Source organism: Echinococcus granulosus (assembly GCF_000524195.1).
Source record: "Echinococcus granulosus chromosome Unknown EG_S00034, whole genome shotgun sequence".
Classification (NCBI taxonomy): domain Eukaryota; kingdom Metazoa; phylum Platyhelminthes; class Cestoda; order Cyclophyllidea; family Taeniidae; genus Echinococcus; species Echinococcus granulosus.
Window position 1 is genome coordinate 449,225 of NW_020170414.1, and position 16,866 is coordinate 466,090.

At 40.2% G+C, this 16,866-nt stretch overlaps 1 protein-coding gene across 1 annotated transcript; it reads right to left on the reverse strand. All coding sequences in view use genetic code 11, as the record gives it.

The window, feature by feature from the left end:
• Positions 1 to 1,788: 1,788 nt before the first annotated feature.
• EGR_05008 (hypothetical protein) lies at positions 1,789 to 16,039 on the reverse strand (the record flags this gene model as incomplete). The annotated part of the gene is made up of 7 exons (XM_024494257.1): positions 1,789 to 1,935; positions 4,793 to 4,988; positions 7,382 to 7,482; positions 10,753 to 10,835; positions 14,375 to 14,479; positions 14,870 to 14,967; positions 15,813 to 16,039. The coding sequence occupies 7 exons, from the start codon at positions 16,037 to 16,039 to the stop codon at positions 1,789 to 1,791; spliced, it is 957 nt and encodes a 318-aa protein (XP_024351351.1).
• Positions 16,040 to 16,866: the final 827 nt, after the last annotated feature.

A 16,866-nucleotide genomic window follows, 5' to 3' on the forward strand; every position in this document is an offset into this window, starting at 1 on the left:
CTAACTCAATTTATTTAATTCATGTTTATTATTACACAGAAAAAAAAGATTTTTTTGAATTTAAGGCATCATCAGAATTTGAAACATTTGTGTGTAGGGTATACTGTTTGTGTGTGTTGCACCTTCTCCGAATGCTGCACAACAATTGTAGCGAGGAGCTTGTGCGAATCTGGAAGAGAGATGAACTTCGTTGTTATAGCGGTGAGAATCGAGTTGCGTCCATCACTTTCAACCGAAGTTACATGAGGAACAGTTCAAAATATGCGGAACGCGGTAGGCAGTGCAACCCAGAGTACTCTACCAACAGGGTGACTGTTGATCTAAGCTGGTATATTTCAAAATCTGGGCCAGGTTTGATAAGCCTAATGTCTAAGTAAACTAGTGATTCCATAAGTCAGCGCAAAAATGGAATAGAGAAGCAATTATTTTAAGTTTACAGCCAAGATGAGTTGTTTGGACGCGAAAGTGTGTAGGTCTATGGTCGAAAATGCCACAATGATATGATGGTAGTAATGCCTTGTCTCATTGTCGTGACTGTAGCGTCCCGAGTCTTCCCTGGAGTGGTAAGAAGTCATGGCATTATAGCGGATGAGGCGAGGCTACTGGTATACAATCCTGTTAAGCGGAAGTACAATCTGTGGAGACGAAGCAGAGCTAAATGATCCACCAAACCATTACAATGGCAAGGTAATTTAAGAAGTGACAGGTGGAAGGACTTGGGCTTCTTTGCTTAAATTAAACGCAAATCTGACTTGAATTTATGTCAGGGCGATATGTCCTAAATGTGACTCCAGGTTATTGCGCCTACAAAGTTTTATTCTTGGAAGTTAAGCTTTCCCAGATGCGCTTTATAACACTCAGTAGTAGGAGAGCCATTAACCCAATCAGATTTGATGGCTTATTTTTATTTTACAAGCTATTCATACCTGTGTAGTCTATTTTATTTAACGGCAAAAATCACAACAGGCACCTCGGGCCTGCAAACCTAGTCTGCAAGCATTAATTATGACTTCCCAAGGCCGGCGTTGCCCAATTACTCCGATTTTAAGGAGCGAAATGACCGTCTAGATGTTTTCAACTGATGACTTCCCTTTTTTTCATAGCCAAGAACTTGAGCCAAGTAGGTCAACAATCTTTCCGCATCCTCTCCGCGGCGATCAGGCATACTTTCAAATTGTCTGATGGCCTAGCGTCTTTTACCTCAAAAGAAGTCATTACACCCACTTGCTTAGTCTTTTCGTTTATTTCACCAAGATCGGTGATATTTGACTCCACCACAGTATCTTTTATACATTTTTAATGATTATGATTCCGTTTAGAATGGCTTTAAAACGTGCGAATGGTGGGTGGAAGGAGAAGTGCATTGTGTGTCGTAAATTTCACTCGCCAAATGAATGAGTAGGTGATTTGAGTATAAAGCATCCGTTTTCAATGGAAACTGGGGTTTTTTATCATACCAACTTGGAGCAAACATGTAGTATGTATCTTGGACGTAAGGCGCTACGAATGATATCAAAGCGCGGATTGGCGATTTCATCTGCGTAACTTTGAATCCTGCATCGCACAGGTCCTCCAGATTGGCGAGCCTGGGACACCAAACATCTTATCACATAATGTGGTTAAGAAATCGGTACAAGTAAATATATTCTATAGAGTAATCAGTTCCTAATTTAGCGTTGGAAAAAATTACAAATGGTGAATGCTTGGAATTTGTTTAATTGGCCGCTTGACTAAGCGCTATGAATCGAGGTGTCTGGCGATGTGTAGTGCCTCTCCAGATCGTCTCTTTTACATAGCTTTAATTATGCTGACTCGCACTGGTGGTGAGCAGAAAAGAAACTCAGTGTCCAGGTTTTTCTGTTGCATTCTATTACAACGACAGACGGTATTATTTCTAACATCACGTACAACAGATTTGAAATGTGAAAGTCGTTGCTGAGGATCACAAGCAAACAGAAGTTTTTTCCGAATCAGCGACAGTGCGTAGGAGGCTATTGTCTCGGTGCCATTTCTCGCCTCCTCTTCCCCCATCCCCCTCCCCCTTCTGATTGTGCACCCAACACCCATCACGATTAGGCAGCTTTCTGGGCATCCATAACAATGAGTCTTATGACAATACGGAAATGTGGTCATTCCATTTATAAGTTTTTAAAAGCGATACGTCCTTCAATACATTTTGCCAAAGAGAGAGAGGGGACAATGCAAATTCTTTGAAAAAACCGGTTTTTTTGTGAACAGGTCAATTGGATTTGACTAATAGAGATCGCGGATTACTAAAGAGAGCTAAAATCAGAAAACAGCAATACTAAGTAGTTACGTCTTACAAGGATTTTTGTGTTTCCAAGCTGCAATCATTTTTGGAAGCTACGGAAAACAATCGAATCCATATTGGCACTGCTTCTATCCCTGGCATCCATAAATAAGTTTAAAAGTAATCCACGTAACATCGTTTAGTAACTAAAATGACGTCTTAAATTGGCGTTAATTCACAGTTGATGGTTCACGCTAGTGCACTACTTCAATCCGATGTGTTTTTGAAGATGATACACACCACAACAAAGTAGGAACGTAAAAAATCGTAGGTAATTACACCCTACACTGACTTGTGGTTGGCATTGTTACATAGTCAGGTAGCTCGAGATTGGGTAGTCAGCAAGTAGATAAAGTGCTATCGTCTAGAATCGTCCCATACAGTGGTCGGGTAAGCTTTCAGTGCCTTGCAGAGGAGACTAATGCGACAGCCTTACTTTGAGTGCCAGTTACCAGGTAAGGCGATGCACAAGTTAGTCCTGCTTGATTTGCGAACTGCAGGTTCTACAGTTAATCATAAATCCTGTACTTTTGCAGGTAAATTAGTCGACACCGCAACTAAAAGCAGACTCTCCTCAATTACGCACGCTGGTTGGTTTAAATTGTTAATGGCTGAGCAAATGCCAGACACCCCTAGGTGCTTAGTTTTTTGCCCTTTTTAATAAACTACACTTCTCACTTTTGCCACCTTTTCCCAACTAAGGCTAGCAGCAAAGTACCGCATTACACTTCACATTTAGGCCAAAACCATTCCCTGGCGAATGCTTTTATCCCTTCTTACAACTTGGTTCAACATGCTTTGACGTCTACCTCCCTGATGATCAAATAGCTGAGGCACTCAGGAAGTGTAAGAAGACAAATGACTTCTACAATTTGAAACAATTAGTTCATCTCCATTAAAGTTATTCCGCTATTTATTCGTTCTCCTCCACACATCACTGAGATATGTTTAGTCAACTACCATTGCATCTTCCCTGTGGCTGATAATTCACACCTCTCTTTATGGCTGTGGTCTTATAGAGGCATATGATCGCTTCCTCCGCGAAAAGTCCGATTGCTGAGAGGTACGATACATTCTCCAAGGCGTTGTGGCGGGTATTGCATGAAGATGAATGCACACGGACAGGACTAACGGTGCCTTAAAAGAATTGTTTGTGTTTAGTTTGGCATCACTGCCATGAAACTAGCATACTGTTCTTTCGCTGATCCTACAGTGGGCTCTCCGCGACCATACCGATGGAGCTCATTAGCCCTGTGCAGGTCGTAGGGCGGGTCAACCGTAAAGTTGCTACAACGCGCAAAAAATCAGCCCCTGCGTACCGATAGAGAAAACCCCCACACTAAAGCTCTGCGGCACCGAACTGGCTCCCAAATTGGACCCTCAGTAGGTTCAATTGAAGTTAACGACATCCAAGTCCTATAGTTGATGCATTTATCTCTCAATGGCCTGCATTTCCTAGCCCCATCATCACATCAGTAATAGAATCCTGTGATTAGGTGTGATTGCCTGTTGATTCCCTTCTAAAAGGAAAAAAAAGCTCAATTTGTGAGATGGCACTTTAATGCTATTGCTCTCCAACAAATAACTCACAATCATTAAGTGGGCTTATTTAAAGTCAGTTAAGACTAAAAATATAATTTTATACCTTCTAAAAATATCAACAAAATGAATATAGTGGACGTCTCTATTGTGCTTGTAACAATTACAGAGGGTAGGTATTTCATGAAATAAAAGGAATAATTTAGTAATCCCCACCTAGGTGTTATTTGCAGCAGCACTTAGCTGCCTGCTGACGGTGTACTCAAATGGGCCACCGATCAGTACAGATGGACGGGACTGTTTTAATGCGTTGATTGATAAACACAAACACCATTCCAAATGTCAGTTGGTACTTTTGCAACTGAAGGGAAGTAGTACTTCAAATGCACCATTCTGATGGTATTTGGCAACATTTTACTGCTTTCCTCTGGCTTGCTTTCTCAATAATTTTATTCCTTGTCACTTTTCATTTCTAATTCCTTCAAAGGAGTGCTTTTCATTCAAGAGCGTTTTTTGGTCTGTCACCTTCAAACGTCTAACGATGGTGTGTCGACCAGTCAGTCAGTTAGCCTTAACACAATGAAGGAGGAGAAATTCGCACTTATGAGATTTCCAAAAGTACATTACGAGATAGAACTGGTCATGTAAGGGTAGGAAGAGTACTCTCTAATCCACTCATTTTGGTTTGAGGCAGGGAAATTTAGACCCAGGCAAACTTCCTTTTATTTCTTATTATTGGTTTGCTTAACTGGTTATCAAAGAAACATTAACTTTTATTTACTGATGATATACCTAGTCCAACAATTACATTATTGTTTGTTTCTCATCCAACCAACTTTACCAGATATATACAAGTGATCTACGGAAGCCACCTACAGGAGGTACTCCATTGGTCACTAAGCTGAGCCTGACAAAGTCACCACTTATCGCGCCATGTCTTACCTGTACTAGGCAGTACACTTCGAAACTATTTTTTTTTCGAGAGGCAAAACGGAGAATTGCACAAGAATTGAGGTTTCCAAATTTGTCCTCCTTATTTGAAATTATATTACTGGACAAAATAGTCTCTCGAACAAGAGATTTGGCCATAGCATCAGCCTCCTGGTTAATGCACAAAGGACAGGGAAGACTACTTTTTCTTTCCGTAAATAATTACATATTACCTCGATACGAATCCGGGATTTTTCCTCCACTGGGTCGAAAGCAATATTAACCTTGATATGAAATTAAATCTTATTTGTCTGTCCACTTGAGAGATTTCGGCTTCGCCTCTTCTTTTATTAATCACGCCTTTGTGTTGCATATAGGAACTACTAAACCTGTTTTATAGTTTATCTCTTCCAACTATCATCAGCCAAGCCAACTTAAGATGTCCGAGGAGGTTTTCCTTATGGGTTAGAGGTCAATTAGCAGAAGGTAAGGTCAAGCAATCGTGGGAGAAAGGAAGAGAAAGCATGCAGCAAACGTAAGTAGCAAAGTAGAAAAAGGAGGCCCCAACTCATTCCATTCAAAACTAGTGCGGTTTTGGGCAACTAATTACGGTGGGTAAGAATGGATAAACTAAAAATACTTGCAGAATCCCCGTAAAAATTAATCGAATTTGTTAGAGTTGGTTCTTAAAGGGAACTTTTCCAAACAAAACTAATTATGAGAGAAGGATGATAAAAATGAGCCTTAGAAGAGGTTTGCAAATTTTTGGGGTGAGTATACGGCTTAAAAAAAGTTGTGCATCGACGAGTCTCTGAAGACGAGAGAAGACGTGGTACCAGGGTCGAATATGCATTGCTGACGTATAGAAGGGCTGAGGTGCTACTAGTATGGCCCAGTAACCATGTCGTCGAGCCAAAGTAGAAGCGTGGAGGCTTAAGTGCTGGCGTAAATAAAACGAAGAGCCAAACATACAAACAAAGTAGTACATAAGTATAAAAGTTCCTCTCTTGTGCCATTTAAATCAAGTAAGTCAAATCAGAGGTGGTGAAATGGTATTTGGAACAAACTGAACAATTAAGCACATTGTGATTAAAGGCCAAGAACTGGGTGGGCATAACTTCCTGCTACATAGGTCAAAGGAGGAAATGGCACATTTGTCTTAACAATTGTGCCATTTTAAATCACACAACTTTATACTGTTACTACTCCTAGCGCCTTTATCCTTTTCTACTATCAATCTGTGACAAATGAAACGGTGTTTAGATAACTGTGTTGCTAGGTCTACACATGCCAGCACAAATGGTAAGCACGGGGAGATAGTGGGGTGCCCGTGTGACTGCCTTTCCCTCGATTACTTAAGGAAACGAGTGTGGTTAAAGCACCATTCTATCTTTATTAAAACAGACGTATTTAAACCATCCACAGATTAGCATTTGCGCCATCTGAAGTCCAAATTTTCCAAGCGAAACAATTTCTGAAAAATGCTAACTGCTCGCCAACTTCAACTTTCTTCCATGACACTTATCTAGGCGTTGAATTTTTTACGCATTAAGCATGATGGACGAAAGTAATTTTGCTAAAAATTCTGTAGTTTGCTTTCCATAAATCCACCAACTCTAATTTCTCCCTTCCAATTGGATTTACAAACTTGAATAATTTAATTTAGCCCCAAAATTAACAGAAATACATCATTATTCAACATGACTTAAGGTAAATTGTAAAAAACGCCGTAAAATCTCAGAAAACGATTTGCTGCTGCAAGAAGCACCCCCTTTAGGTATAATACTATGTTCGCTAATTTTACTCTACGCTTTGGTTGCGTTGGTACTTAAGTCTCCACGAAATATGCTTCCCCTTCTCGGAACGACGATGCCTTATCCACACGAAACTATTTTATCCTCCGGCTTTTACTAAATGGCTGCTAATGGGCCAGTGCTCTTACGACGACCGGCGGACATACGAGATGACCAGCAAATTCTCCTTCCAACAGTGCAACTCCCAGACATGACGCGATTTCAGATCTAGCGAAATTACCAAGAGGGATCTGTGACCTTGTAGGCAGATACCTTTGCAACTGCAGGCGAATTTGTTGACCGGCTCGTTTGGTTCTTGGGTGTATTATTGACGGCACCAGCTTTGCTGTGATGGCCGACACGAAGGGTTGACTAAGGGCAGTGCCGGCGATGACAGTCAAATGAGAGGGGCTACGTGACACTTTGATTGTTTGTTTAACTCTCGGGTTTGGGCACGGCCACAGTACGTCCACTCAGCAGCTTGGCCTTAAGGCCAGGCCAGTAACCTCTCAGCCCTTATGTGTGTCGTCATTACATATTCAGCTCTTCTTTAAGAAAGATGAGAGACTAACAAAGATAATCACTAAGAGGTACTAAATGGTACCTGCTAAGTCGAAATAAGTTTTTTGATGCTCCAATAAGAAAAGAAACCGAGTTGACGTTAAGCTAAGAGTAATGACCGTGGCTGATAGGGGTGAAAATATGCGTGGAAATGCCAATCACCCGGTTTACATTGATTAGCACCATTTACAACAAAAGGAAAAAAAAATTAATACATAAGAACCCAACCAAACTAGTTTTTTGCTACCTCTCTCTATCAAGCCGCCTCCATATTCCCATGGTTATTTTGAAAAATTTGCTCATATCTTTCGACTGTTGAAAATAAAATATTTTTGTTCCCTTTTTTACCTTCAAAGACAAAAAAATTATTCTAAAAGAGGAACGCACTATAGTCTCCCTCAGTGTCACTCGGGGCAAGTGAACTTGCAACGGTCTGCTTTTACGCCAGTGTTGCATTTCGAGGCAGTAGTGAAGCATGGAAGATGCTGAATTAGTCGCTTCCCCAACGATGCCAGCCGAGCATCCATTTTGTGTTTAGTTTATATTTGAAGCCTTTTAACGAAGGAGTTATTCATTTTCTTCACAGGGCTTATGATTGTTTGCTCACCAGGGAACGGTTTGTAAAAAGCGGTTTTGTCTAAGTGACACCTTCCAGCAGTGGAATGCTCTACTAGACACCTAATAAATTGCATCTCCTAAGTGAACCTCTCTCTTAGTGTCCCAAATAGCATATTTTACGAAACTGAACTATACCGGAGCGGATTTCTGGCGGAAACATTTTTGATGGGCATACATTTGACTAAGAACTTATTCTCTAGCGCATTTAATTCAAAGCCGGACAGAATTTTTTCTTACTATGACAGGTCATAAGGCCTAAGATAACCCCAAGGCAACTTTTCACCATCTCTTCTTCTTAATAGATAATATGCTCTTGATCCTCAAAAAGTACAGCTTACTAGCACAACAACAAAGTAGATCCCAATGAGTGAGAGGAGGCAAAAAATGGCAACATCTCGCCAAATGATTTCAAATACACAACAGTTCGATGGCTAAATCAACCCTTTTTCTCGAGTGTTTAGTTACAAAAATGCAGTTTGTAATTTAGGCCGCGTTTACAGGTGATCCTAGAGCTGAGTGCCGCACCTCTGGGAACATCACTGCCTACCATTGTTTGGGCATTTTCGATGTTGCCGACTGAGGCGAAGTGTTCCAGCTTAGGTAGTAACTAAAATACGTCAAGTATGCCTTCATAATTAAGCTACTGTAATAACGTATGTAAGTTGTTAAAAATCCTTATAGAACGAATCCCTTACCACTTGGTTATGAGGAGGCCGCTAATAATTGGGGGAAGTCGTAGGTGGAATACAGTAAACATTCCTGCTTCCGTCAGTTGCAAGTTGATAAGAAGGTCTGCCTTAATGTTAATTAATTAATTAGTTTTATAGCATAAGATTGACAATAATTTTCCCTCAAGCTTTCAAAAGAAAAAATAAATAGTTAGGTAGGAAGCTTCTTCAAATTCATCACTCGTTAATTTATCATTACTATAACCTACCACTCCTTTTACAATGCTATACCAACTTGCCAATCCTACCATAATAACAAGGTTAGCCTTACTAGAAGGAAGAAAAACCCCTTCCCAGCTGCCTACGTTTCTGTCTCACATCTATTATGCAGCTGTCTATTCTCGTTTGCATGTGGTTGTCTGCACATGGATAGATATCCAAAGGGAGCGTGGGGCATTATACACCCTTTTTTGGAATGTGGACGTCGTTCTACGGCATCTCTTGACTCCTCTAAGTGTTGCATTACTTTGCGGAGAAGGAGCTGCTGCTTCTAGGTCAGGTCGAAGTTGATGCTCTAGGCAGAAACAATCAAATTTATACTTCATGAGACCTTAATAACAGGCGCTTTGAATATGCCCTCCTGTATGACACAATTTCGTTCCGAGGTGTAGTATAAGGCCCATCATTCTGGTGATTTTAATTCCGTCTAAACTTTCAGGTGGCTTAGCCATGGTTAATTGTGAACTCCATCGCCCGATGAAATGCCACAACCAACAGTACCTAAATATTCCCAAAATATATAGATATGTGTATTTAAATCTCGCTGCAAATAGCCACTTCCATGGAAATGCACACTTCCACAGGATTTGTCATATACGAAGGTCACTTCAATGTAGCAATCATTTAACCCTACCCACCTGACAGGAGATTTTCCTATAATCCACCCTCATTACCTCTTTGCTGAATGCATTGCATATAGCCATGCCATAACCAGTCCTTCAAGGTGTACTCTGGAAAGAAATGCATGAAGGCATTCATGCTTTGAATCCAAAATCCCCATCATTCACTCGGTTCAAAGCCGCCGATTAAGGACATTGTACCTAATCTAAATGGCAGCTTCCCCCTATCCCCTTAGGAATAAAGTTTATGCAAATCAATTGAACATCTAATTACATAGTCGAAAGTCGGTGAGCTGCGACACATTAGTCCGAGGTTACTAGAATGGGTCATATGTTAAACTCTAAGGGGAGACATTGCATTGACAAGCACCCAAAACGACCTGCCTTGAGCAGTATAAGCTGGAAGGCATAAGGGTTTCTGAGGTCTCCTTTACTGACCTCTTATTTAAACCTCAACAGACCAATGGGAGATCTGAAAGTATTTATGTGGAGGTGATCCCATCAGTCACGATTTCTTAAAGGTAACATATAAAATGATTTAACCAATGCAGAAAATCCTACGTAAACGGAATCGCTCAATCATAGAGTAGTCAGTAGTCGACTCTAATCCAAATATTATAAAAAATTTGTGATGGTTTTCCCTCATTTAATGCCTACTCAGTAAAACCCCACGTAAGGTGACATTCCTCTCTTTGAAACACTGCCGAACAAAGTGGTGTGTTGACTAGGGGTTCAGAATTTAATGCTTCTTGAATACTCACACAGACAAACACCGGGCGATAACAAGCTCTTATGACTAAATGGTGTAATTTCTGTATAAAAATTAGCTAATTTGGTGAATGTGGCGCTGATATGTTGCCTCAACCGCTAACGGATACGGACAGCTTCACATCGCACCTGATTTTAGTCGCCGGATTTATTATGGTTGTGAATTTTGAACAATGAATTAATCAAGTGACTAAAAATACTTTATTAGTGTATCACCTCCTTATTCAGTAATCAATTAGCCCTAAAACCATAAAATAGTAAATCCAAAAGCTTGCTACTCAAGAAACAGCCAGTGTCGTTCGTGTCAGCACTGTACTTAACGTTTGTCGAGTTGATTGTGGCCAATGAACTAATTGACCTTAGTGTCTGTTTAACGTGTTAGCTGTCAAGCCAATATCATATGCTAGCAGCAGTTTATTTACCTGACCAAGCTAAACATTTAAAAGGACTTATTTTCTCCTACTCTCCTTGATAATTTATAGTTTGCCATTTTGACAGGCGCAAGCACTGATAAAGGTTTCCTTCACCTAAATACACTTCTGTACATGATTATAAACTCAGTGGTTATGGGACTAGAGTAATCCTTGAGATCGCCTTTTGTGTGTGCCTTTCACATTCACCCACTTAAGCAGAACATCACGATATCAGCACTGGGAATTGAATACTTCAGGTAAAAACGTTAAACAGATATAATTTGACAAAACACTCCACAAAATTATTACAAAACAGAGCTTTGTATGCTCTCGATCTTACCAAAGAAGAGAAAAAATGGGAGTCCATTCACATATTAAATATCTTGGAGGCTCCAGGGGAAGCGATAAACTCTTAAAATCTAACTCAAACATAAATAGCTGCAGAGTTTCGAATCTTTCTAATTGGCAAAAGAAGTCATGTTATTTGGACAGAGCAGGCATTGATGGTGTAAATAAGGGTGAGGGACGACTACTAGCATGGTCCACGGGCCATGCCCTTCCGAAGAAGTACAAAGAACAGGCATTCAGTGCTTGTACAACCGAAAGAAAAAAATTAGACAACAATCAAGCCATTACATAGCTACTTTCCTATTTTAACTGTCGTCACCGGCACTCGTCTTGGTTATTTTCCTACTTTGACCACCGAGAAATAGTCGGTGTTGTAAGCAAAACAGCCACGAGGCAGCCGCATCAGCAACCAAAGTTGCAAGCGACTCCCAAGATATTTGACCGTAACGTCATTAATTCCTCTTTTCAATATTATTGAATCTTAGGTTTCGTCCTGCCTGTGACCTGTATTAGAAGACGGGAGAATATGTTGACCATTTTGCATCTCCATCAATATTCGTAAAAAACTGGTCTAATGGCATCATTTAATGAGGAATAGGGTGCAAAGTAGTTTCTTGGAACGTGGTTCCGCGTCTATTCCTCCTTGCCACCGTGTTCTCAATTAACTCCGGTTCACCCGTTTTATTCTGCATTCAGCTTTGGGGGAGGTATGGCATGTTTACCTAAATGACACCTCCAAAAGGGTACAGTAGACTGTTCCGTAACGAACTTCTCCAAATAATTAACAGTCGCGGCTAGCGCAGCTTCACTTGTTAGTGGCGCTCCTTTAAAACGCAAGAATGGGATATTTGAGGTATACTATTCTCTTTTCCTTTAGGATTGGGCTTTCTTTCCACCGTCACCATTATAGGGCCCCGAGTCTTTCCTAAAGTCAGAAGTCACAATTATAGGACAGCAAGTGTATTGTTGAAGTGCAGAAAGGCTGAAAGGCTATATGCCTGTATAAACAAAATTGAGAGTTAAACAACTAAACCAGAAGTCTCGGGTCATCCAGAGTTGTTGAAGACAACTATTCGCGAAGATAAACGCAGCGCTTATTTAACCTCTTTAAAAAATGACAATTCTTTCCCCACGGCACTTATGTTGTGAATAATCATTTGGATGGACAGATATAAGTGAAGATAATAATACATCGGGGACAATTCGGATCATCCCAAATTACCTCATCCAATAAACTTTATGTACTAAGTTAAATGTGTATCCTAAATGAGTAAAAGGACACTTGATTATCCAAACTGTCTGCGAAATGTTGCACTGAAGTAGACTGTGACTGCTTTCAGCAAGTGGGTTAAATATCAGTAGGAAAACTTGGCCACTTTTATGCAACAAATTTCGTGTTTCTCACTTGGACCTCAACTTCCATAACTATGCAACAAGCAGACGAGTTGAATTAGGCCATAATTTGATGGAGTAGCGATAAGTAAAGGGGTACAGATATCACGGATGAGTGCATTCAGGTTGCATTTCCTCCTGATCCCAAGGCCTTATGGAGTCCAATCCTTCACAAGGCTCGCATCTACTGACCTTGGTTAAGAATAGCGGTCAGTAACACCTAGCGCATGCTTTCCTGCGGCGTTGACCTAAACATAACGCATGGATGGAGATTCTATGTTCCCTTAAGTGCCCATTGACTGAAAAAACAATTCGTTTGGTAAAAGTAAAAAATGGAGCGAAGTGCTTTACACGACAAGATCTCAAGTTGCCAGAGAAAATCGCCTCATCGCGGCGCACTTTAAATCACAGCCCGGTCTTTATCTTCCTGGTAGACAATTTGTTCAAATGTAGAACGTAGCGCCTTAAAATGGACACTTCTGAACGCCCCGTCACCTGTTTTTACGAGATAGCTGACAAAGCAACTGACATCGCTGGGCGAGAGCACTTAGGCAGTCTGCAAATTCCAGTGAAGTTTTTGTAAATAAACAACTGCTCTAATGTAGGTGTATGAGGCGGAGTGGTGTTTTGAACACTCACCATGTCTGCTAATTAATCCATCAGAGCGATGCAGGTTATTGCCTCTTCTACAGGTGACCTTCCAAAATTGTGGACATTATGCAGTGGAAATTCTTAATGCTTGTAAAAAATAACCAATGATTAAGGTGACGGTACTTGTATCTTTCAATCAAGAGGAAACACCTGGAGTAACCGGACCGTTACTCCCACTTTCTTCGTTCAGAAGGTGTCATTGCGGTGCCTAGTACAAAAATTTGCAGAGCCCTTGAGACTTCTCTGAAGTTGAAAGAGGACAAATTAGTAGGGCAGGATATGTGCTGTCAACGTACAGAAGCTATGAATAGCCACTAATATGGTTCGGAGGACGTGACGCCCAGCAAAAGCATACAGGCGGAGACTTAAGTGCCCTCAAAACCACAAAGACAGATAAACAGATTAGTAAAGCATTATAAACCTTTTAACAGTTGAAAACAAATATCATATAAGTATGAAAGCAATGTCTTAACCCTAACTGACAGTTAGTTTACTTTGAAAAGACTCCTTTCCTTTAGATGCTTGAGAGTACAAATTAATGCATGCTCAAAATGTCGTTAATAGCAATTCGAATGTTTGCTCTTTGTAAAGCAGAAAGTACACTTAAGGCAGAAGTGAGGCAAAATTAGGTTGTCAAGGTAGCAGATGTGGACATCTAGCAAATGTGTGTGGGTATTTCCTGTTAATGTTACTTAAATCAAATCATTTTAAAGGATATCCCATTATGAGAATGGAAAAGATCATTTAAATGGCCATTGTCTATCACTAAGTGAACAGCGTGTACTTTTTAATGGGTGAATTTTCATCGAGCAGAAAATGCCCTGCTTTACAAATTTTTGACCAATTGCCGAAGTGGAAATTGTAGTATATTATTCACAAGAAGAGGTGCGTGGAAACACTAGATTCAAGCGCAATAAGACCTCGCCCTTGTACCTCTACTGGTTGGTATGGGAGCCGAGCTATGCCGGTAGCACCTAACCAGTCCTCCTGTATGTCATTAATGCATAATCTGAACTAGGATCATGTGTTTACCTTTCCGCATCACAAAATACTTGGAGCGCTGAATTTGAGGCAGCTAACTGACAACCAACCCGGTTTTCATTCATGAATACTAAATCTCAACTTGACGGTAGAAGAGTTTATACCGTGGATGGGAGAACCTGAGACGACTCCCGACAAAGGGCTTAAAAATGACGCCAACCTTTGACAACTACTCCAGTCTCGTGTTCTACAGGAATACTATTATCAGCTAAAGCTACACGAGCTGTTGCTGTGGACCATCTAAAAGCTTGTTACATAATTGTCTACGTTATTTTTATGACAATGTTAATTAAATGAACACGCAATCTCTTCAACTCTCTGCTAAACGGGTAGAATCCAAATAGAAATATGGGTGGGCAGTGCTGAGATGAGAAAGAATTGGCAAGGGAGAATGTGCTCCAAATCCAATTTATATGAAGCCATTCCAGGCGCCGTCACTTACTAACTGACTCTGTATTCATTCCAGTGTTCTTAAGGCTAGCAATCGACATACTTGATGGCCAAACCAATTCTCCCTTTCCCAATACAGCTCCCAAAATGGAAGAAACTTTAGACAACATGGAATTTTAAAGAGATAAGTGACGTTACGGTCAACAACATTCTCACTCACTCGCAAATTCGACAACTGATGCGATTGTATTTTAGTTGTAAAGCACCGACTGCCCTGTGATGGCCGACGCAGAAAGTTGTCCAAGCAGCGCCGAAGACAGTGCTCAATAGGGGAGAGGACTATGTAATACTCTGATTATGTATTTAAAAAGTCTTAAAGTAGCCTATGTGGAATAGCTGGGAGTGGACAGCGAGGAGAGGGCCCTAGTTTATCCCCGGCAGAGTTATCAATAAGATATCCATTAATGCCTGCACGAAAAGCCAAAAAATTTCGACTTTACCATTGCTACAGCAATATTTTAGTCACAAACACGTGGTGCTTGTTAACTTTTTAGAGAAATTCTGATCAAGTACGAAAGACTCAAAAATGTAGGGTGTTCAAACATAAACAATTGCAAATTTGATCTGCTGGAAGCCAAAAGACAACTTCACAATCAAACAATATCACATGCTATTTAGAAGGCGGCAAAGCACCCATTTTCAGAACTGACCTCTTCTTTTCGATCAAGGCTCAGTTTTTGTTGATTCATTCATTCATTTGTTGATTGATTCATTCCTCGGTTATAAGAAAGGCGGCCTTTGGGCATTAGTGTCTACCAACACTTAGGGTGATTAGGCAGAGCTTCAGATTTGAGGACACGCAAAGGTACCACTTTGGAGTCCAAAGAGGCCACGAATCGAATATAAATGACCCACGATTGCATCACCATGGTCAATTTAAACACAACAAGCTTCAAATTTTGCCAACCAGCTGAGAAATAAAAAAATATTTTGTTGCTTATCAACAAATTTCACTCTTTCCAAGAATTATTCAAACAATGTGAGTGTCTAAAACACTTGACATGGATCTGAAAACACGATTACTTCCAAATAACCCTCAAAAAGGGGGGAATTAGGTTGACTTCTGAAGAAATGACTGCAGATGTATCCTCACATCCAGCTGCCCTTTGCTCCACGTAGTAAGCGAAGAATTATGAACGAAATAGGTGAACGATTGACCAAGGCAATAGTTAGTAGATAATGCACATCACTAAGTCCTGAAGGTGAACATCTTGATTAATTTTGTTAGCTCAGCTTTCTAGACAGGATGATAGCCATTTACCTTGACTAGGTAGCTAGTCAGCACACCGTAATCAAGTGGACTTATTTGAGGAGTTTCCTTATAGTGATACGATCACAAACTTTATTAGCAGTCATAGCGAGAGATAGTACTTGCAAATGACAAAATCCTCATAAACGCTGCTTCGATAGAAGTGGGATTTTGGTCTCACTTATGAAAGAACCCTTCATGATAAATATATTCATTAAAACTTAAGAGGAAATAAGACAGCCTCTCATAACCAAGGCCAATGTTTAGTGTTTTTAGCTGCTGCAACATACCTACACTTTCGTAAAAAACTATCTGTTTTTTTGATGAGGATTCACCCACAGCCCGCCGAAACCATTTGTTAGACCATATAGGAGGCAATACGTCATTAATTATTCCACGAGATGTCATTCAACTTATATATGCGCTTCCGATTAACATAATAACCGCCTACGCAAGGTTGATAAAATGTTTGCCTAATTGTTCGTTAGGATATTGTGTTAGCAGTAAAAGAAGAGGTGAATAAGACAGCAGTAAGTTTTTCTTTACCTCTGATCATTGCCCAGATGAGAAAAGCATCCAGTTTGTGGGAATTTTTTATCGGAAGGCAAATTGGATATTAAAATAGGAGTCAGACAGCCCTGTTGACTCTAGGCTAACTTATGCTTCCTAATATAAATCCACAAATATTTTTAGGCATGTGTTGATCCAGATAGCATCAATCATCTGCTGAGCTAGGTGCGGATGTCTGTAACAAGATACTTTCTAAGATTACAACTAAGCAAGTGGTAACCGGAATTGAAAGATCAAAAGTGGAGTAATTATACAACCGACTACTCAAAGAACACTATGATTACAGATAATTCAGAATCCAAGGTAATGCTGAAGTTTTGCGGTATTTTACAACACATATTATTTGTCCTGTCTGGTTAGGAAATTACTTTTTCATCTACAAGGGTGTCAAGAAGTAAAACCTACCCGTTAGGTACAATAGAGGCTGTATCAAAGCATTTGAATAGGGAAAAAGAGCCGCAGCCTTCCTTATACTGTGCACTATTTTGCTCGTGATAATAGACCTTAAGTTGGTGAAAATATTTTTTTCTAAATGCCTAGGTAAAAGAGTACCAAAACAATAAAATCCATACGTAGAGTAGAAAATGGGATACCTGCCATGCAAATAAATGCTAGCCATAACATGTTGAAGGGACGGAACTTAAATGCATTGCGTTTTTCTTCCC